Source organism: Oncorhynchus tshawytscha, linkage group LG13 (genome assembly GCF_018296145.1).
Source record: "Oncorhynchus tshawytscha isolate Ot180627B linkage group LG13, Otsh_v2.0, whole genome shotgun sequence".
Taxonomy (NCBI): Eukaryota; Metazoa; Chordata; class Actinopteri; order Salmoniformes; family Salmonidae; genus Oncorhynchus; species Oncorhynchus tshawytscha.
Genome location: NC_056441.1, coordinates 14768594 through 14792136, shown reverse-complemented (window position 1 = coordinate 14792136; position 23543 = coordinate 14768594). Strand labels below are relative to the sequence as shown.

At 42.9% G+C, this 23543-nt stretch overlaps 1 protein-coding gene across 3 annotated transcripts in view; it reads left to right on the top strand.

Moving 5' to 3' along the window:
* The first annotated feature begins 773 nt into the window (after positions 1–773).
* Positions 774–23543, top strand: part of LOC112259968 (cyclin-dependent kinase 6) — an 81509-nt gene continuing 58739 nt past the window's right edge. Inside the window, exons 1-5 of one of the 3 annotated variants that reach the window (XM_042295221.1) lie at positions 774–1689; positions 2472–2813; positions 9531–9666; positions 17728–17895; positions 20488–20538. In XM_042295221.1, coding sequence (XP_042151155.1) covers positions 2590–2813; positions 9531–9666; positions 17728–17895; positions 20488–20538 — 579 coding nt within the window. In that variant the 5' untranslated portion in view covers positions 774–1689; positions 2472–2589. Of the gene's footprint in view, positions 1690–2259; positions 2814–9530; positions 9667–17727; positions 17896–20487; positions 20539–23543 lie in introns of all 3 variants that reach the window. The other 2 variants (XM_042295220.1, XM_024434688.2) reach the window with 2 other exon arrangements.

Below are 23543 nucleotides of genomic sequence, written 5' to 3'. Positions count from 1 at the left end.
GGTTAGGATAATTAACACAGCAGGTTATGATAATTAACACAGCAGGTTAGGATAATTAACACAGCAGGTTGGGATAACTAACACAGCAGGTTAGGATAATTAACGTAGCAGGTTAGGATAATTAACATAGCAGGTTAGGATAATTAACGTAGCAGGTTAGGATAATTAACGTAGCAGGTTAGGATAATTAACACAGCAGGTTAGGATAATTAACGTAGCAGGTTAAAATAATTAGGTTAATATTAGAAAAATGGTTAGGGTTAGCAAAAATAAAAATACCCAAAAACCTTTTGAAGTAAATTTGACAAAAGCTGTATCCTGTCTAGGCATGACCCACAGCTATAGGCTACTTTGTGACACTTTAATAGATTTAGAATAAAATAAAAACATTCTAAGTTATTGTGGTTATATAAGCTACCAGATACTAAATCTATTGTCACTGATTGTCACAAAAGCCCATGGATTCATTCTAAAGAACATGTAAAAAACAGAATATCCATTGACATGCATAACAAACAAAAAAGTTATTGTTGATTTAGTTTTTTATTATTCAATTATATATCGTATTATCACACCTGAAAGAGGCCTAACAGAAATCTCATAACAGTTTTGGATAAATCACTTTTCATCCCAATTTTGAAAGACACATAACACTTATGTTCATCGATATTATTTTATGTGCCATAAATTATAATAATATACATATTTTAATTGGATAATTTACATACCGGTATTTATTTTTTCCCAAAATGAATATCACCCAGGCCAGGGATGGGCAACTTTGATGGGGGCCACAAAAAAAACTCATCATGGGGGGCATCTCACATGAAGATGAAGCATTGAAAACATTGAAAATGACCACCCTCGAAGGGGTGAGTGCCTTGCGAGAATCCATACAGTCATTGAAGGAGAATCACCCCCTGACACAACCCAAGTCACAAGTCCTTGAACCGAACCTGACCTTATGGGCCAAAGGCGAGCTTGTCACCCTTCTTCCCCGCTGGTGTATTGTCAATGGAATCGTTTTCAATGGCCCGGATAGATCAAATGTTCCATTAAAATAAACGTTTCTTGCCGCCCAGATTTCCCCCCTGTGGTGCTGCTGGTTTTGACTCTGAGGTAAACCCGAGAGAGAACTATGAATGATAAAGAACCAAGGAGGGCAACATAACGAAAAAGGAGGCGGTTAGTCTTTGTAGTCGGGAGGAATGCGGAAATGTTCCTGCTCTGTGTCAAACTTATCTGAAGGGGGTCAAGGCACATTCAGCCAGCGTGGGAAAGCGAAGAAGAGACGGAGCTCACAGGCAAGCGTTGCATATCCAGGGATACATGGGGAAAAGAGTTAAAAAGGGGAAAAACTGAGAAAAGCGTGGCTTGGAGAATATATCACGCTTTTGTCCTATGACCCCCCCAAGTTGCAGTAGGCACTGTGTTTTTCTGTAAAAAAAAAAAAAAAACTCCCCCGTATTATAGTTGCTTTGCTTGAGCTGCAGTTGCAGAGGTGGTGAGCCTACTGCTGAGGGATGGGGGTTACAGAAGCTGCTCCATCCGACTACCTGTGTGGCCCGGCGTGACAGTGAGGGATCTGTGATGTGTTGTGTTTTAGTGTGAACACTTATCCAAAGGGGGCATGTTTCATAAATTCATGGACACGACCAATTGCGAATTTCACTGATAACATAAAATAAGGTAGGCTGAAATATTCATATTTTACTTTTTGTGTAGAAAAATGTATTTTGCATGAATGTACTTATTGTGATATTTTAAAAGCATGAGTTGCCAATTACGATGCTGCAATGTTTTAATTGTTGTAGGCTATTTTAAATGTTTATATATATTTTTAAAAAGTTGCCGTGCAAAAAACGCATAGCGAACAAGTTGCATTATTAAACCACAACACTATTAATGACATGGAAAATGAGAGATGTGGTTAAATGGACTATAGGAAGTTCAGACAATACAATCAGTAGACAACCACGTGCTCGCAAAAGTTTGTCGCCTATAATAAACCATAATAGACTGGAACATTTGGGAAAAGATATCGGAGGCTGGAAAAAATATTTGTATAATAATTATAACTGAGTTTGCAGAGTTTATATTGTATTCATTCAAGTTGGTTTGCTTGTTTTTCTGACTCATTCGTCTACATATCTGTGATTACGCATGAACAGAAAGATGACCTTATTGTTGTAATATGTACTGCATTCTGCATTCTGCAGAGAACTTATGTAAAATTGTTTTAAAAAACATTTTTTTTAGAGATGCCAGATGTGTGATGTGAGGTAACTAGGAGGACAAGAGATTCATACGCGTAATGAAGTGGGAGTGGATCAAGTAGAACGCATCGGGGTTCTCGTGTTGATAGTCGGAATAATACTAAACTTGATGACACAATGTTGTGGACCTCCGTTTAACCAAAAACAGACAGACATATACGATGTCTCTGCTACCTCTGTCTTCCTTTAATTTAGGCATTGCCCGCGCCAACAACTATTTTCTGTGAGGATGGCTTTGTAATAACCCTGGTTCGTTACGTTCGTTGGGATTCCCCGCAATATTCTCAACAAGAAAAAGAAAAAAGACGCAAAAATGGACAAAGAAAGTGTAGCACAACAGTACGAGCCCGTCGCCGAGATTGGGGAAGGAGCGTATGGAAAGGTGTACAAGGCACGAGATTTGAAGAACGAGGGACGCTTTGTAGCCCTAAAACGAGTTCGGGTACAGACGGAGGAGGAAGGGATGCCCCTCTCGACCATCCGTGAGGTGGCGGTACTGAGGCAACTGGAGGCATTCGAACACCCCAACGTGGTCAGGTAAGAAGAGATGGAGGGGGGTGCATCTAACAATCTCCCAGATGTTGCATTATCTTTTCAACCATATGCTATTATAACCCCTGATATGTATCTCTTTAAACAACCTGCTCTCAGAGCATTTAGTATGATCTGTATGTAATTCCAAGACACTCCATTTAGTATGATATGTTACATTTGATATGGTTACATGGGTGGATGGGTGGCCATATAATGCCAACGTCTACTAAACTATATGGAATAGTTTTAAGCCGGGGGTGGGTTGGGATGTGGGTGGGTTCTACTAAACTATATGGAATAGTTTTAAGAAGGTCTTACCAAGGATCACTAACTATTTGATCAAGAATTTTAAGACCCCTTGAAGTATGAAAAAAAAAAATTGGATGACATTTTTTTTTGTTGGCCTTACTGCTATTAGCCCATACAAATGCATTGAATAACAAATTCACTACATGGAACGATAGCTAGTCCCCCCCCCAAAACATCTGTAGGAAGTTTCTTCTGAAGCGTTTGTCCTATAGCTGAGCGATATAAGAAAGATCAGGAAAGTTAGTCTTTTTTATTTGTACATTTTTGTAACCCCATATCTTTGGCACTAAACAGTCTATATACTGTAAATACATTATATACACATATATATAAAACATTTGTGGACACCCCTTCAAATTAGTGGATTATTAGTGGACTATTTCAGCCACACCCATTGCTGACAGATGTATAAATAACTTTTGCTTTAGACAAGTCTTGTGAGGCCCGTGGTTGTCCTAGAGCAAAACTGGCATGTACGTGTTCGTGAGAGTCTCATATTTCTGCAGAGGGGTCATATTAATGTGTATCCCAAACTGTTGGGACCCTACAGACAGAAGTTGGCAGATCGGCTGTACCGACTTCAGATGAGTCCCACTTGTGGGGGTCGTAGAGCAAACAGAGAACACCATCGTGTTCGTGATCTTTCCATAGAGGGGTCACAATAGTTTGTAGGCCAAACCGTTCAGGCGCTACAGACAATTTTGTCAGAAGAGCGATTTTCGGGATGCCTCCTGGTCTAGCTCTGTCACCTTCCACTGCAGATGAGGAAGTGCGACAATGGCGGATGTGGTAGATTGACACGCATCACAATGCAAAACAGATATTTCTGTCTTAAACTGACAGATTTGTATGGAGATTTTTGTATTATACTAATTCGATTTATGCGGGGTGCGGACATCGACTCTTGGGGTTAACCTAACTCCTAAACTTAACCTTAACCCTAGCTAACGTTAGCGAGCTAATGTAAGCCATCTAGCCATAGGGCAGCAGGTAGCCTAGTGGTTACAGTGTTGGGTCAGTAATTTAAAGGTTGCTGGCTCAAATCCCTGAGCTGACAAGGTAAAAATCTGTCATTCTGCACCTGAACAGTTAAACCACTGTTTTCCAGGCGCTGAAGATGTGGATGTCAATTAAGGCAGCCCCCCACACCTCTGAAGTTGGGTTAAATGCGGAAGACACATTTCAGTTGAATCCATTCAGTTGTACAACTGACTAGGTATCCCCCTTTCCCTAGCCACCTAGCTAGAGTTTGTAACATATTGTACATTTAGCAAATTAGTAACATATTGTATTAGTAACATATAATACAAATTGTAATTCCTAACATACAGTATCAGACGAAATAGGTGATGGACATCCACAAATGAGTACACACCATACGAAACATAATATATTATACTAAATGGAGTCTTTCAGATTGAAAGATTTAAAAAAGGCTCTGAGACCACGTTGCAACCAACAAACTACTGCATAATGCTTTGCAAGCGGTATATGGAGTTGCCTTATTGACCTTTGGAAAAGTTGTTGTTTTGACCCCATTTTGATCCTGGTGATAGTATAGTGCCATACAGTAGATTGTTCATTATGTTTAATCCAGCTTGGTGTGTCTGGAAGGTTTCTTTGTGTGCAGCACCTGTGATAGACATTCTTGGGTGATATCTGTTCACCAGATTAATCAACCTAAATAAGTCATGGGTAAAGTCATCCCCATCGCTGGTTAGAGTGGAATTTCACAGAAAAGTCAATGAACTGCTGTTGGGAAGTCAATGAACTGCTGTTGGGAAGTCAATGAACTGCGGTTGGGATTGATAAGAAAGAACCATTTTGTGCATCGAGTCACACTAAGAGATACTGTATTGGGCTGATTTTGCCCCCATTCCAGTAGTCTACATATAAGATGTGTTGTTTTTAGTCCTCCAGGCCACAAGACAACATACAGGGGTTGTTATGCTTTGCAACTGTATCCTCCCATGGTCCAATTTGGAGGTCAGTTCAGTTCGGCAGAGAAACCACGTCATTTACCGGCCCAGCTCAAGGTCTAACCTTGCCATTTAGCATATAATGAGAGATTGAGTACTTTTGTATGAAACTTTTTAATAATACTGTACAAATGTTATTCTAAGCGCTGTTTGTCACACTACAGCCTCTATTATTCTCTTCAGCTGAATAAATTCATCTATTCTTCATAGAGATTCCACACATCGAAGGTTCGACAGATTTAAATGATGACACAATGTGTCCTTACTCCCTATACTTTGTGGTATGTTAATTTCTCCCATTCTGTAAAATTCTGGTTCCTATACGTTAGCCCAAGCTCAAATCCACACCAAAGGGCATCTGGTCTGGTCTCTCTGTAAAGCTAAACAACGCGGGAGAGAGTGAGCGCTGAGCAGGGTGCATTCTGGACCTACTGTGTAACTACAGGCCAGCCAACCCCTGGATGTTTAAGAATGACGCCCATTAGTCATCCCATATGTTCAGTGTCTGGCGAGAGGCTGCATTGTAGTGGAACAATCACGGTTCTGAGGGGCGTTTAACCCCAAGTTTCCAACAGGGTGGCTCGCTCGTTCTGTGACATCATGGGCGTATGGCAATAATACCTTGAATCCTCAGTGCAGGATTTACAAGCCTTTGTTAACAGGGGGTGTGGCACAGTGCATATTCCCTTTAGGCTACAAGGGGAAAAGAAAAGGACTACCAGGTGGAGCAGCTTTCCCATGCTTCACTTCAAGACAATTCACAGAGATTACACAGACATCAACTGCAATTTTACTGTTATTACTACAGACCTATTGACTCTTTCGAAATATTTGAAGCTATTGAAATACGGATTCCACTGTAAATATGACACATTTTTTATTAAATCTAAGAATTACTGCATAAAAGATATGTGGGATACGGACCTTATTGGCCCCATAGTGTCATTGAAACAATGATAGAGCGATGTCAGTGAGTGGATAAATTCCATCCACGTTCTTGTCACACACACGGATTGGTTGCCATGGTGAGAGATGCTGCTCAACCACATCTAGGGGTCGGTCATGGGCAGTCCAGACTGCTTCAGTTGCCATGACGCATCACGCGTTGCCCTGGTGCTCCTGAAGGAATCTTTGTCGTCGTCCTCGGCTCTTTGAGGTTGACACTGGACGTCTTCTCTAGGCTTTCACCAACGCTTCCCCATGGCACAACTGCCCAAATAATCTGTATGTTTGGGCTCGGTTTGTCACCTAGTAAAAATACACCCACAATGTTAATGTATTGTGTTGGATGCTCAGGAGTCGCCAAGGGTTTCCCTCTTAAAATAGATATAATGTAGCTACAACATTATTATTGGCGTTGTCAGGATGGAGGCTAAAGTATAGGGTTAGTGAGCAGGAGGCTAAAGGATATGATTAGTTAGCAGGAGGCTAAAGGATAGGGTTAGTGAGCAGGAGGCTAAAGGATATGATTAGTTAGCAGGAGGCTAAAGGATAGGGTTAGTGAGCAGGAGGCTAAAGGATATGATTAGTTAGCAGGAGGCTAAAGGATAGGGTTAGTGAGCCGGAGGCTAAAGGATATGATTCGTTAGCAGGAGGCTAAAGGATAGGGTTAGTGAGCAGGAGGCTAAAGGATATGATTAGTTAGCAGGAGGCTAAAGGATAGGGTTAGTGGGCAGGAGGCTAAAGGATAGGGTTAGTGGGCAGGAGGCTAAGGGATAGGGTTAGTGGACAGGAGGCTAAAGGATAGGGTTAGTGGACAGGAGGCTAAAGGATAGGATTACTGGGCAGGAGGCTAAATGATAGGATTACTGGGCAGGAGGCTAAAGGATAGGGTTAGTGGGCAGGAGGCTAAAGGATAGGGTTAGTGGGCAGGAGGCTAAAGGATAGGGTTAGTGGGCAGGAGGCTAAAGGATAGGGTTAGTGGGCAGGAGGCTAAAGGATAGGGTTAGTGGGCAGGAGGCTAAACATGCCTAAAGGAAATGGGTCGGAACTACACAACAACAAAAGTATGTGGACACGTGCTCGTAGAACATCTCATTCCAAATCATGTGTATTAATATGGAATTGGTCTCCTCTTTGCTGCTGTAACAGCCTCCACTCTTCTGGGAAGGCTTTCCACTAGATGTTGGAACATTGCTGCTGTAACAGCCTCCACTCTTCTGGGAAGGCTTTCCACTAGATGTTGGAACATTGCTGCTGTAACAGCCTCCACTCTTCTGGGAAGGCTTTCCACTAGATGTTGGAACATTGCTGCTGTAACAGCCTCCACTCTTCTGGGAAGGCTTTCCACTAGATGTTGGAACATTGCTGCTGTAACAGCCTCCACTCTTCTGGGAAGGCTTTCCACTAGATGTTGGAACATTGCTGCTGTAACAGCCTCCACTCTTCTGGGAAGGCTTTCCACTAGATGTTGGAACATTGCTGCTGTAACAGCCTCCACTCTTCTGGGAAGGCTTTCCACTAGATGTTGGAACATTGCTGCAGGGACTTGCTTCCATTCAGCTGCAAGAGCATTAGTGAGGTCGGGCACTGATGTTGGGCGATTAGGCCTAGCTCGCAGTCGGTGTTCCAATTCATCCCAAAGGTGTTCGATGGGTTTGAGGTCAGGGCTCTGTGTGGGCCAGTCAAGCTCTTCCACACCGATATCGACAAACCATTTTTGTATGTATCTCGCTTTGTGCCTGGGGGCATTGTCATGCTGAAACAGGAAAGGGCCTTCCCCCAAACTGTTGCCACAAAGTTGGAAACACATAATCATCTGGAATGTCATTGTATGCTGTAACATTAAGATTTCACTTCACTGGAACTAAGGGGCCTAGCCTGAACCATGAAAAACAGCCCGAGACCATTATTCCTCCTCCACCAAACTTTACTGTTGGCAATATGTATTGGGGCAGGTTGCATTCTCCTGGCATCCTCCAAACCCAGATTAGTCCATCGGACTGCCAAATGGTGAAGAGTGATTCATCACTCCAGAGAATGCTTTCCACTGCTCCAGAGTCCAATGGCGGCAAGTTTTACACCACACTAGCCGACGCTAGGCATTGTGCATGGTGATCATAGGCTTGTGTGCGGCTGCTCGGCCATGGAAACCCAAACTCGCAACGAACAGTTATTGTGCTGACGTTATTTCCAGAGGCAGTTTGGAACTCAGTAGTGAGTTTTGCAACCAAGGACAGAACTTCTACTTTGCCACTGAGCCGTTGTTGTTCCTCAACGTTTCCACTTCACAATAGCAGTACTTACAGTTGACTCTAGCAGGACAAAAATTTGACAAACTGACTTGGAAAGGTGGCATCCTATGACGGTGCCCCGTTGAAAGTCACTGAGCACTTCAGTAAAGCCATTCTACTGTCAATGTTTGTCTATGGAGATTGCATGGCTGTGTGCTCTATTTTTATATACCTGTTTGCAACAGGTTTGGCTGAAATAGCAGAATCCACTCATTTGAAGGAGTGTCCTCATACGTTTGTACATATAGTGTATGCCTGCTTGATGTGTAACCTTGTCTGAGACCTGAAGCGTTTGCGTTTGCTCCCCGATATATTGCCTAGGCTTTAGCTCAGTGGACTAAGAGGTCTTGTGGCATCAAGGAGACCTGGATTCAAGTTTCACGCTTTAATGTCACGTGCACAAGTACAGTGAAATGCCTTTCTTGCAAACTCTAAACGCAACAATGCAGTAATCAATATCAGCCTGGCCGGTTACAGTTGCATGTTTTTAATAAGGAGAATGCCAAATCAATCACTCTGTCAAGGTGTTCAACTCTCAACGGATCCTATTGTGGTTACTGTACTGTGTAGTCCGCTATTGCACACATACTGGAATAAGGGCTAGGAGATCATGTTGCCAAAATGTCCATCAGTCACGAGTAAGGAATTTCAGATCGGTTCCTTTCGTTTAGCTAACAAGGCCCAGTATGTGAAAGCATTGCTTGCATTCTTTCAAAACTGTCAGGAAAACTAGTCTGGGCCTGGTTTCCCAAAAGCATTGTAAGGCTAAGTTCATTTTAGAACCATAGGATCCTATGCTTTGGATGATTTTGGGAAATTGGACCCTGGACAGTTAACTGACACTATGAACAAATCCCCCCCCAACTGAAGCTACATTGTTTAAATAGATTAGATCTCTCCCAGGTATTGAATTATGCTAGGGATCCTATCAAGTGTCTATCTATATTTCAGAAGCCAGTTTAGATGGGAAAATATGGTTTGTCATAGATGGTGGTTATACATGAAAATACTTTGTTATTCCTCTTAAATTAAAGACGGATGACTTTATAACCTCTATTTACTTGTGAACTACTTTATGGACTACTTGTGATCCTTTTACAAACCCTTTATAGATAATTTTATATAAGTGTTACCATAATATCTGACTGACATTAACAATGCTAAGCAGCAGTATTCACTCTGCCTCTCTCTCTCTGCAGACTGTTCGATGTGTGTACTGTGTCTCGGACCGACCGTGAGACCAAGCTGACCCTGGTCTTTGAGCACGTTGACCAGGACCTGACCACGTACCTGGAGAAGGCACCTGATCCTGGGGTGCCACCTGAAACTATCAAAGTGAGTCTGTCTAGGGGCAACTTCTTAGTAACTTCACACTAAATTGAAAATGCCCTACTCTATTCGTAAGGTCTATGAATATGTGGACCTTGTTTTTGCAAAGTATCCTGGGAATATTTCTTCCTGGCCCAGACAGGAACCGAGGATGGAACTCCCAAACATCAGACAGCATTCAGGCTTTTTGAAGGGCAGCACATGTGGCATATTGGGTCCTAATTAGAGGGCCTCGGCTTTTCTATTTTCATTCTGGTCCCTCACTTCACTCTGTATCTAAAGGAGGAGACGCTGTGTGTGTGTTTTATTTGTGTGTGTGTGCGTCTGTGAGTGTGTGTAATCATATGGATTGACAGAACTAGGTGACACTGACAGAAGGCATTTCTTTATGTGCAGTGTCTCATCGTGTGTCCAACCTCCTATAGGCTAAAAAATTGCCTTCAGGGCCAAACACACTAACAAACCATAAGTCATCTTGAATATCAGACTAATCCGGAAGTAATCCAGTTATTTGCTGGGGTGCATCTGAAATGTCATCCTATTCCATGTACACTGTATAGTGCACTACTTTTGACCAGGGCCTATGCACTATGTAGGAAATAGGGTGCCATTTGAAACACAGACCCAGTATCTGCAAACAGTAGGAAGCGGAAGTGTTGGCAACCTCTTTCCCTCTCGACAGTTAGTCTCTCTCTCTATTTATTAACCTCTTTCCCTCTCGACAGTTAGTCTCTCTCTATTTATTAACCTAACCTTAGCCAAATACATTTAAACTCAGTTTTTCACAATTCCTGGCTTTTAATCCTAGTAAAAATTCCCTGTCTTAGGTCAGTTAGGATCACCACTTTATTTTAAGAATGTGAAATGCCAGAATAATAATAGAGAGAATTATTTAATTCAGCTTTTATTTATTTCATCACATTTCCAATGGGTCAGAAGTTTACATACACTCAATAAGTATTTGGTAGCATTGCCTTTAAATTGTTTAACTTGGGTCAAGCGTTTCGGGTAGCCTTCCACAAGCTTCCCACAATAAATTGGGTGAATTTTCGCCCATTCATCCTGACAGAGCTGGTGTAACTGAGTCAGGTTTGTAGGCCTCCTTGCTCAGTTCTGCCCACAAATTTTCTATAGGATTGAGGTCAGGGCTTTGTGATGGCCACTCCAATACCTTGACTTTGTTGTCCTTAAGCCATTTTGCCACAACTTTGGAAGTATGCTTGGGGTCATTGTCCATTTGGAAGACCCATAATCTGTCTGAAAACAATTGTTGGAAAAATTACTTGTGTAATGCACAAAGTGGATGTCCTAACCGACTTGCCGAAACTGTAGTTTGTTAACAAGAAATTTGTGGAGTGGTTGAAAAACGAGTTTTAATGATTCCAACCTAAGCATATGTAAACTTCCGATTTCAACTGTTCATACTACCTCAACTAACCAGTGCCCCCGCACATTGACTCTGTACCGGCACCCCCCTGTATATATTGTTATTTTTTACTGATGCTCTTTAATTACTTGTTACTTTTATCTCTTATTCTTATCCGTATTTTTTTAAACTGCACTATCAGTTAGGGGCTCATACGTAAGCATCTACAGGTCTACACCTGTTGTATTCGGCGCATGTGACTAATCAAATTTGATTTGATTTGAAAGCAAGCATGGAAGACCACTTTTTGAGCGGGAGAGAGATCCCATTCCATTTCCTTTTGGAAAAGCTGACCACGACTCCATTTTGTTGCTCCCTGCCTATAGACAGAGACTAAAACAGGTAGCTCCCGCGCTCAGGTCTGTTCAACGCTGGTCCGACCAATCTGATTCCACACTTCAAGATTGCTTCAATCACGTGGACTGGGATATGTTCCGCGTTGCGTCAAACAACAACATTGAAGAATACGCTGATTCGGTGAGTGAGTTTATTAGCAAGTGCATCGTATCCACAGCAACCATTAAAACATTCCCAAACCAGAAACCGTGGATTGATGGCAGCATTCGTGTGAAACTGAAAGCGCGAACCACTGCTTTTAATCAGGGCAAGGTGACCGGAAACATGACCGAATACAAACAGTGTAGCTATTCAAACAAGCTAAGCGTCAGTATAGAGACAAAGTAGAGTCGCAATTCAACAGCTCATACACAAGAGGTATGTGGCAGGGTCTACAGTCAATCACGTATTACAAAAAGAAAATCAGCCCCGTCGCAGACCAGGATGTCTTGCTCCCAGACAAACTAAACAACTTCTTTGCTCGCTTGAGGACAATACAGTGCCACTGACACGGCCCGCTACCAAAACCTGCGGACTCTCCTGCACTGCAGCCGACACGAGTAAAACATTTAAACGTGTAAACCCTCGCAAGGCTGCAGACCCAGACGGGATCCCCAGCCGTGTCTTCAGAGCATGCGCAGACCAGCTGACTGGTGTGTTTACGGACATATTAAATCAATCCTTATCCCTGTCTGCTGTTCCCGCATGCTTCAAGAGGGCCACCATTGTTCCTGTTCCCAAGAAAGCTAAGGTAACTGAGCTAAACGACTACCGCCCCGTAGCACTCACATCCGTCATCATGAAGTGCTTTGAGAGACTAGTCAAGGACCATATCACCTCCACCCTACCTGACACCCTTGACCCACTCCAATTTGCTTACCGCCCAAATAGGTCCACAGACGATGCAATCTCAACCACACTGCACACTGCCCTAACCCATCTGGACAAGAGGAATACCTATGTGAGAATGCTGTTCATCGACTACAGCTCGGCATTCAACACCATATTACCCTCCAAACTCGTCATCAAGCTCGAGACCATGGGTCTCGACCACGCCCTGTGCAACTGGGTACTGGTCTTCCTGAAGGGCCACCCCCAGGTGGTGAGGGTAGGTAACAACATCTCCACCCCGCTGATCCTCAACACTGGGGCCCCACAAGGGTGCGTTCTGTGCCCTCTCCTGTACTCCCTGTTCACCCACGACTACGTGGCCATGCACGCCTCCAACTCAATCATCAAGTTTGCGGACGACAGTACAGTGGTAGGCTTGATTACCAACAACAACGAGACGGCCTACAGGGAGGAGATGAGGGCCCTCGGAATGTGGTGTCAGGGAAATAACCTTACATTCAATGTCAACAAAACAAAGGAGATGATCGTGGACTTCAGGAAACAGCAGAGGGAGCACCCCCCTATCCACATCGACGGGACAGTAGTGGAGAGGGTATTAAGTTTTAAGTTCCTCGGCGTACACATCACGGACAAACTGAATTGGTCCACCCACACAGACAGCGTGATGACGGAAGTGAGTGCTACGGGGTGGTAGTCGTTTACCTCAGGAGGCTGAAGAAATTTGGCTTGTCACCAAAAGCACTCACAAACTTTTACAGATGCACAACCACCGCCTGGTACGGCAACTGCTCCGCCCACAACTGTAAGGCTCTCCAGAGGGTAGTGAGGTCTGCACAACGCATCACCGGGGGCAAAATACCTGCCCTCCAGGACACCTACACCACCCGATATCACTGGAAGACCATAAAGATCATCAAGGACAACAACCACCTGAGCCACTGCCTGTTCACCAGAAGGTGAGGTCAGTACAGGTACATCAAAGCAGGGGCCAAGAGACTGAAAAACAGCTTCTATCTCAAGGCCATCAGACTGTTAAACAGCCACCACTAACATTGAGTGGCTGCTGCCAACATACTGACTCAACTCCAGCCACTTTAATAATGGAGAAATTGATGTAAAAAATGTATCACGAGCCACTTTAAACAATGCCACTTAATATAATGTTTACATACCCTACATTACTCATCTCATATGTATATTGTACTCTATACCATCTCCTGCATCTTACCATCTTTATGTAATACATGTATCACTAGCCACTTTAAACTATGCCACTTTTATATGTTTACATACCCCACATTACTCATCTCATACAGTATGTATGTACTGTACTCGATACCATCTACTGCATCTTGCCTATGCCGTTCTGTACCATCACTCATTCATATCTTTATGTACATATTCTTTATCCCTTTATACTTGTGTGTATAAGGTAGTAGTTGTGAAATTGTTAGATTAGATTACTTGTTGGTTATTACTGCACTGTCGGAACTAGAAGCACAAGCATTTCGCTACACTCACATTAACATCTGCTCACCATTTGTATGTGAAAAATAAAATTTGATTTGATTTTTATTTTCAACATCCAAACAGCAGCTGGAGCGATGAGGGACAATGAAAAACGATCAAGTACAAGATGACAGTGGCACCGTCCCTTTTATTTCCATGACAGTGGACACTGCACAGTAACACTCCTCCAGACCAGAGGACACCAGATTGCAGACCCCCACCCCCAGACCCACCGTATGGTAATTGATCAAAGAGGCTCCGGGAATCAAATGAGCTGGAAGGACATGAAGCAGCCGGTCTCTGTCCCGCAGCCTCCCCCAACCTAACGCTGGGCTAACGCTGGGCTTCGTGCCCCTCTACCCCCTCCTCCACCCCCAGATCCCCCGTCCTTCCCCGTCTCCAGGCCTGGCCCTATAAAGGCCTGGTTAATGAAGCATTACACTAACTGGCAGATGTCCTGTATTGTGACATGGTTACAAAAAACAATATGACTGCGTCTTGCTTATTAGCATGACAACAGGGACTGCACTAGGGGATGCCATGTTTTCACTGCTTTTTCTCTGGGCTACTTTTTTCTTTTTTTTCTTGGGTATCGCTTGCCTTGTGTTTCCTAGCTAGCTATCTCTGGTGGAGGTGCTGTCATAGACAGTTAGTGTGTTGGGCAACTCGTTGCTCTGTGTCACGTCCTGTCACATTGGTTTGCAACAGGTCAGGTGTTTTCTCATACCATCTGCAGACTGGAGACTAGATATTAATGTCAGTCTGATAGTTTGACATTATCCCCAGCCCTACAAACTATTAATTGTTATTAACAACTCAAATCTATTAACTCTTGACAAGCAACGGCTTGTCATTCATCATTCATCTTCACCTGTATCATCTACTACTGAATGACTGTTATAGGAATGAACAGAAGCAGGGAGAGGAGATGAAGTGCCATGGGGGCCTTGTTGTTTGTATGTTTGTCCTCAAGTCACACTTCTGAGATAATTGGGGTTTTGTAGGAAATGCTGTTGAAAGGAAACATGTCGCAAATGGCCATTTAAAGCAAACAGAGAGGAACTCATGGGGGTGATGCCATTGTATCAACTCACTAAATAACTGCCGCTGTCTGTTGGCCTCCTAGTTTACGGGTGGACGGAGATGCAAAAAAAGAAGGCCTGTTTACGCTCTCTGGCTGACCTGCGCAAGGGACTCTCAGACACACTGCCTACGCATGCACACACACACACCGCACACACACACCGCACACACACACCGCACACACACACCGCACACACACACACCGCACGTGCACACACACACACACCGCACTCACACACCACACACACACACCACACACAAACACACCGACACACACACACACACACCGCACACACACACACCGCACACACACACACACACACACACATTCCCTCTGCCCTGTCTGTTCTCTATTCCGTGCAGAGGCTCCTGTCCCCTCCCCTTAGCCCTGGTCAGCCCCGCCCGTTTGAAAATGTTTTCTGCTTGAGTGTGCAGACCATTGTTTCACCTCTTTTAATCACTCACCAGCTGCTAGGGTCAGAGAATGGAGCCCCTCCCCAGGCCCAGGTCCATGTCACTTGTGAGGTCTTGGCGACGGGTTTCAGGGGGGGGGGGGCACCGCTGCCTGCTGCAACCCCAGCAGTAGGCCGATTCATGTCGAGACTGGGAGAGAGAGTCCCTCTTTCTCTCTCTTTTTCTTTCCCTGTGTTTCTTTTTTAATCTTCCCCCATCTCTCTGTCTCTATCACTCAAACAGCCCCCACCTCCGCTATCACCATCAGTTCAGTCCTTATGTTGTTGTGCAAGTTCCACCAGAGAGTGGGTCGTTGAGCCCTTTCAGTTTAGCCCTCCTCTCAGACTCTTCCTTCAGTTTAGCCCTCCTCTCAGACTCTTCCTTCAGTTTAGCCCTCCTCTCAGACTCTTCCTTCAGTTTAGCCCTCCTCTCAGACTCTTCCTTCAGTTTAGCCCTCCTCTCAGACTCTTCCTTCAGTTTAGCCCTCCTCTCAGACTCTTCCTTCAGTTTAGCCCTCCTCTCAGACTCTTTCTTTCTCTCTCGTTTTAACTTTATTTCTCTCTCCCTGGACTGAGTGCTTGTGGGCATTAGGGCCACTGTGGGGCCATTCCTGGCTGCAGCTAGAAAGAGTGGATCTTCAATGAACAATCCACCTCAGCTCCAGTCCAGCCAGATGCAGGAAGAGAGGGAGGGAGGCAGAGACAGGCCCACCACCAACAGATCAAGGGTGTACCCAAACGGCACCCTATTCCCTATGTAGTGCACTACTTTTGGACCAGGGCCCAAAGATCAGAACTACACCCTCACAGCAACGTGTATTTCCTGCTCTGCTCTCCCTCCACAATTTGTGTCAGTTATCAACATCTGCCACACTTGGGATTCAAAGGGATACGTTCTCTTTTCTTCCTCGTCGACAAGCTGCTGCACCACATGCAAGGCCTCAGTGATTTCACTTCACTCTGTGGGACTCTTCATTTAGGTTTTCAGTGTTCTGAGACACGTTGGCTGATTTAGAAGAGAAATAAACGATGTTTCTTACTATCGTTACCTTACAGATTACAGTGATGTGCATACTGTACACACATGATGATGAAGATAACGGAACCATCCAACACCAATGTGCATCAACCAAAACACAGATTTTAAAAATGACATTTTGTTTTAGTACGTTTGAACCCTCTATGTCAAGGATATCATGTGTCTTTTTTCAGTGTCCATGTGTCCGTAAAATTTTATCCATGTGTGTTGTTGAAAAATCCATGTCATGTTATACCTGTTAAAACTGTCACTGTGTCTGTGTCCATGTGTCATGACTGTGTCTGTGTTGTCAACCTGTTAAGACTGTGTCTGTGTCCATGTGTCATGTTGTACCTGTTAAGACTGTGTCTGTGTCCATGTGTCATGTTATACCTGTTAAGACTGTGTCTGTGTCCATGTGTCATGTTGTACCTGTTAAGACTGTAGCTGTTTTCGAATACCCATACTAAAATACTGTATACTACATACTTAATGAGTATATACTACATACTATATGCTATTAGTTTACAGTATACTAAAATTAACTAACGGTATCCTTGTAGTTGAGTGTACTAGTGCTTCGATGTGTCTACCGGAATTTGATACTGTTGCTTTTCAACTTCTTGCTAGCTTGTTAGCTTGTTAGCTTGTTGCAAGACGTTTTACGACTTCTTTAACAATGTCCATTGAGAACGCACAAAGACTATACCACTTAGCTAAGCTAAGAATTACGTGAAAAATCAAGTCAATAAATGTTGGGTTGTTTAGTTAGATAGCATATAGTTAATATACTGGCAAGTTTGAAGTATTAGTAGCCAACTAACGTTAGGCAGATAGCTAACATCTGGTGCATACAAGCAACTACTGTAATGAAATGCTATGCAGTTTGTAAAGCTAGCGAAGCTAACAAATTGTCAAATTACATTGCCCAACAATTTCTTAACGTTTGTTATAATTAGTTAAAGCAATGAATTTGTATACTCTCTCGTCGGACTTTGGCTGCATATTTTCCGCCATTTTCTTCAAATCTGAAAACGTTGTGAAGCCACGCCCATTTTCTGAAGAGTTGCATTTATGGGCCCTAAACGCACGGAAATGGTGTTCACTGCTAGAGTACTTCGTATTTTGACGAATGTAGTACGACATCCGTAAACTTTTAGCATACTACATATATTCATACTATGAACAATAAGCATACTACATACTAAATGTATGCCACAAATAGTATGGTTAGTGCTGTTAGTGTGAGCATTCGAACACAGCTTGTGTCTGAGTGTCCATGTGTCATGTTGTACCTGTTAATACTGTGTTGGAATGTCCATGTGTCATGTTGTACCTGTTAAGACTTGTCTTAAGACCTGTCTGAGTGCCCATGTGTGTTGTCTTAACAGGATATGATGTACCAGCTGCTGCAGGGACTGGACTTCCTGCACTCACACCGTGTGGTTCACCGGGACCTGAAACCCCAGAACATTTTGGTCACCAGTGGAGGACAGATCAAACTGGCCGATTTTGGCCTCGCCAGGATATACAGCTTTCAGATGGCCCTGACCTCTGTGGTGAGACCTTACTGTTATAAACCTGTTATAAACTGTTATAACACGGATGATAAACACATTTCAGATGGAACTGACCTCTGTGGTGAGAACCTTACTGTTATAGCACAGATAATATACACATTTCAGACGGAACTGACCTCTGTGGTGAGAACCTTACTGTTATAAACCTGCTATAAACTGTTATAACAATGATACTATACACATTTCAGATGGAACTGACCTCTATAGTGAGAACCTTACTGTTATAAACTAGAACATAAACTCTTATATCAGCCAATATAGATGATGTACTGAGTAGAGACTATGCCTGACCAGGATATTAGTGCTGAGCGATTAGAGCTTTTTGAGGTTGATTCGGTTTCAGTTATTTTTTTAAAAATAATCACAGTTTTCAGTTTCGGTTCAATATATTTTTTAGCATGAAATGCACTATGCGTTATGAATAAAACATGTAATAGTGACTGCACATTACTGCTTATCACTTATTAACCATCGTTTATTCATATTACTTTAATCAAATATTTCAGTTGTTTTGTATATTATATATTTGTTTTATATGATGACTTTATTATTTAATTCCAAGTCATCATCTCATCTCTATAGAGCTGCTGCCTATGTTGTCTGACAAATTCACTGTTTTAGTAGTTCTTCAAAGTAAATAAGGCATACTTTTATGACTACTGAATACCACCTATCAATCACTTAGATTAGATAATGTATTTTCAGGTAGAGATACTGTACCTCGCAAAGCAAATGCTCTTTATCTGTCTCGATAGCGCGTTCCTCTCTTCTCTCCCTCTCCATGTCTGCCCCACACCAGAGAGGAGGTGGCAAAGCGAGAGGTTTCACTCCCCCAAAAATATGTCCAATATAAACCCAATGTGTTTCTATGGGCTTATTTTGGACCTAGCTTCTGCCTTTCCGTCTTTGGGACAACGACTCCCATTGTTAGGGCGGAGATATGAGCATCAGTCAACACTCTACCCCATATTGACAAAGCAAAAACAGGATTTTAGAAATGTTTGCAAATGTTTTAAAAATATAGCATTTACATAAGTATTCAGACCCTTTACTCAATACTTTTGTGAAGCACCTTTTGGAAGCGATTATGTTCTTGAGTCTTCTTGGATATGACGCTACAAGCTTGGCACACCTGTATTTGGAGAGTTTCTCCCATTCTTTTTTGCAGATCCTCTCAAGCTCTGTCAGGTTGGATGGGGAGCGTTGCTGCACAGCTATTTTCAGGTCTCTCCATAAATGTTTGATCGGGTTCAAGTCCGGGCTCTGTCTGGGCCACTCAAGGACATTCAGAGACTTGTTCCGAAGCCACTCTGCGTTGTCTTGGCTGTATGCTTAGGGTCTTTGTCCTGTTTGAAGGTGAACCTTCGTCCCAGTCTGAGGTTCAGAGTGCTCTGGAGCAGGTTTTCATCAAGGATCTCTCTGTACTTTGCTCCGTTCATCTTTGCCTCAATCCTGACTAGCATGACTAGCATGATGACTAGCATGATGCTGTCACCGATTATGGTCATTGTAGTTAATTACCACATTTTCTTCGCAAAACTATGTTGAATATTGGCCTATTGGAAACTACGACTCCCTACTACATATCACAGTTTTGGTGTGATCTGATTTCTTTCTAGAGAAAGTGCGTATTGAGCTCATAAAAAAATGTATTTCAAATAATTGAACCGACGTCGGTCAGTTAGTTGTTTAAAAAACAAACCTCTTGTGGCGAGCATCTTAAAGGAATAATCCACTTAAAACCACAAATTCCTATGATTTACATAAATAATTCAAATATGTGAGAACAATCTGTTGTGAAAAAAATATAGCATTTTGTCGTTATAATAAGTTAGTAAGCAATATGTCAAAATTTGACTACCCACAATGCAATGCTCTCTCTAGAAAAGCTGTTTAGCTCGCTAGGTAGCTATCAAGAAAACATAACCACACGCAAATAATACCAAAGTCAATATCAGCATGTGAAGTAGTTAGCTAGTTGTAATCCCTAAAACAAACTTCACTATCAGTTTAGGAGTTACAATATCACCATGTTCAACCTGGTAGTATAGATTGCATTTCTAGCACAAAGCTGTGTGAATCAGGTTGCAATGGCAACGCTCAAGGGCCCTGCGAGCCTGCAAGCAGGGAGAGGAGAACACAGTTTTGCGCCATGGTAGTTGAAGGAAGAAAGGATATGAATGTGATGGTGCACTCTGCACTTTGGGGACATTTAAACAAAATATATACTCTGTTGTGATGATATAGACAGATGGATTTGTTCTGGAGAAGTTTGCTCGTACCATCTATTGGCTTATTTGGCCATCTGGACTGCAGGTAATTGTTTTAAAAGCATTATGAAATGTGAGAGTTTGTTATCCCCTATCTCCAGTGACGGGAACCTTGTCTTGATGACGTATCACGTCACATTTCATTTTCAGGGTGGATTATCTCTTTTATACCAGTACACACACTGTGCTCCGTTTTTATGACAACCCCCAATAAGTTCCTGCTTTAACGTTATAGGATAGAATAGACTATATCATGTCAAATACATAGTTCACATACTTACAAAACGTTTTTTTTCCTCAGTTGGCACTTTTGGGACTATTCCAGTTTTACAGGGCAAACCAAAACCTGAAGGTATTTCACATACTGCTACATAATGTATAGCCAGACTGATTCCTCTTCCTACAGTTTCACTAGCCAGACTGATTCCTCTTCCTACAGTTTCACTAGCCAGACTGATTCCTCTTCCTACAGTTTCACTAGCCAGACTGATTCCTCTTCCTACAGTTTCACTAGCCAGACTGATTCCTCTTCCTACAGTTTCACTAGCCAGACTGATTCCTCTTCCTACAGTTTCACTAGCCAGACTGATTCCTCTTCCTACAGTTTCACTAGCCAGACTGATTCCTCTTCCTACAGTTTCACTAGCCAGACTGATTCCTCTTCCTACAGTTTCACTAGCCAGACTGATTCCTCTTCCTACAGTTTCACTAGCCAGACTGATTCCTCTTCCTACAGTTTCACTAGCCAGACTGATTCCTCTTCCTACAGTTTCACTAGCCAGACTGATTCCTCTTCCTACAGTTTCACTAGCCAGACTGATTCCTCTTCCTACAGTTTCACTAGCCAGACTGATTCCTCTTCCTACAGTTTCACTAGCCAGACTGATTCCTCTTCCTACAGTTTCACTAGCCAGACTGATTCCTCTTCCTACAGTTTCACTAGCCAGACTGATTCCTCTTCCTACAGTTTCACTAGCCAGACTGATTCCTCTTCCTACAGTTTCACTAGCCAGACTGATTCCTCTTCCTACAGTTTCACTAGCCAGACTGATTCCTCTTCCTACAGTTTCACTAGCCAGACTGATTCCTCTTCCTACAGTTTCACTAGCCAGACTGATTCCTCTTCCTACAGTTTCACTAGCCAGACTGATTCCTCTTCCTACAGTTTCACTAGCCAGACTGATTCCTCTTCCTACAGTTTCACTAGCCAGACTGATTCCTCTTCCTACAGTTTCACTAGCCAGACTGATTCCTCTTTCTACAGTTTCACTAGCCAGACTGATTCCTCTTCCTACAGTTTCACTAGCCAGACTGATTCCTCTTCCTACAGTTTCACTAGCCAGACTGATTCCTCTTCCTACAGTTTCACTAGCCAGACTCCATAGTCTCAATCAGGATATGTCTGATTAAGCCAGACTGCTCTTTATTATCAGGTATTTACTGTAGATGACAGTCAAGTTTTGTATTGGGAGTTGGATTGTGTGCGGTACATTCCCAGTGAGGCTATTCTTCCTTTTGATATCAGGTATTTAGATAAGAGGTGAAATAACAGAGGTTATGAATTGAGACTGTGTTACTTCCCAATGTAAAGCATCATTTTATAGACTCCTTATCTACCTCAGCCCACTCCAAAACAAAATACGTTCACCTGGTACAAACGACTGAATTCAGGCCCTTACTCTGAAAACCTCATCTCTCTCTTTCACCTCCTCCCTTCTTCTCTCCTTCCCTCTCTCTGTCCATCTTTATCTCATTTTCTTATCCTCTTTTTCTGTCGTTTAGTGCACTCTTTTTTTAACCAATTGGGTGAACGTCCACTTACTGTATGTGTGGTTGCGTCCCAAATGGCTCCCTATTTCCCTTCTAGTGCACTACCGTTGACCAGGGCTGATAAGGCCCATATTGCACTATAGACATATAGTGAATAGGGTGTTATTTGGAATACAGATTATGTTTTACTGAGCTGGTCGACCATTGAGAAGAGAAGTATCCTGAGTGGGAGGTGAAAGGGAGACTATAAAACATTGGTACATGAGGCCACAGAAGGACAGAGCGAGAGAGAGAGAAGGCTCTCCTGAGACACAGATGAAAAGTGGCTAATGTGATGTAGCGGGCACTGAAAGGGCACCAGTCGGCAGGCAAGAGAGAAGAACAGTAAACGATATGGTGTAAAGTGAGAACGAAAGGAACGGCCGAAGAGAATCCCTGAAGTGAAGTGGACGTGACAAGGATGAAATGGATAAAGAGAGAGGGAGCTACGGGGGACAGAGAGAGATTGAGTCAGAGATCCCCTCCTCCTTCCTTTCTTCCGTCAAGGCTTTGAAGTGGGACTGTCTTGCACAGCCAGATCGCTCCAAGTTGACTTAGAAATTGTCTTGAGGACGTCAGGAAAGGCCTTCAAAATTACCCACTGGGGGCAACAGTGAGCAATATTACCTGGACAGGGGTGGCGGATGGGTGTTGGCCCGTGACTTCAGATCTGAAGGTCACATGTTCAATCCCAGTGGTAGACACTTGTTGTTTTAACTCTATCCCAAACCTTAACCCTTAACTTAACCATTCAGAATGAACACCTACACTTGTTGTTTTAACTCTATCCCAAACCTTAACCCTTAACTTAACCATTCAGAATGAACACCTACACTTAATGTTTAACTCTATCCCAAACCTTAACCCTTAACTTAACCATTCAGAATGAACACCTTAACATAATGTTTAACTCTATCGCAAACCTTAACCTAACCATTCAGAATGAACACCTGAACATAATGTTTAACTCTATCCCAAACCTTAACCTAACCATTAAGAATGAACACCTGAACTTAATGTTTAACTCTATCCCAAACCTTAACCCTTAACTTAACCATTCAGAATGAACACCTTAACATAATGTTTAACTCTATCCCAAACCTTAACCTAACCATTCAGAATGAACACCTTAACATAATGTTTAACTCTATCCCAAACCTTAACCCTTAACTTAACCATTCAGAATGAACACCTTAACATAATGTTTAACTCTATCCCAAACCTTAACCTAACCATTCAGAATGAACACCTTAACATAATGTTTAACTCTATCCCAAACCTTAACCCTTAACTTAATCAAATCAATCAATCAAATTTGATTTATAAAGCCCTTTTTACATCAGCCGATGTCACAAAGTGCTGTACAGAAACCCAGCCTAAAACCCCAAACAGCAAGCAATGCAGATGTAGAAGCACGGTGGCTAGGAAAAACTCCCTAGAAAGGTAGGAACCTAGGAAGAAACCTAGAGAGGAACCAGGCTCTGAGGGGTGGCCAGTCATCTTCTGGCTGTACCGGTTGGAGATTATAAGAGTACATGGCCAAGATGA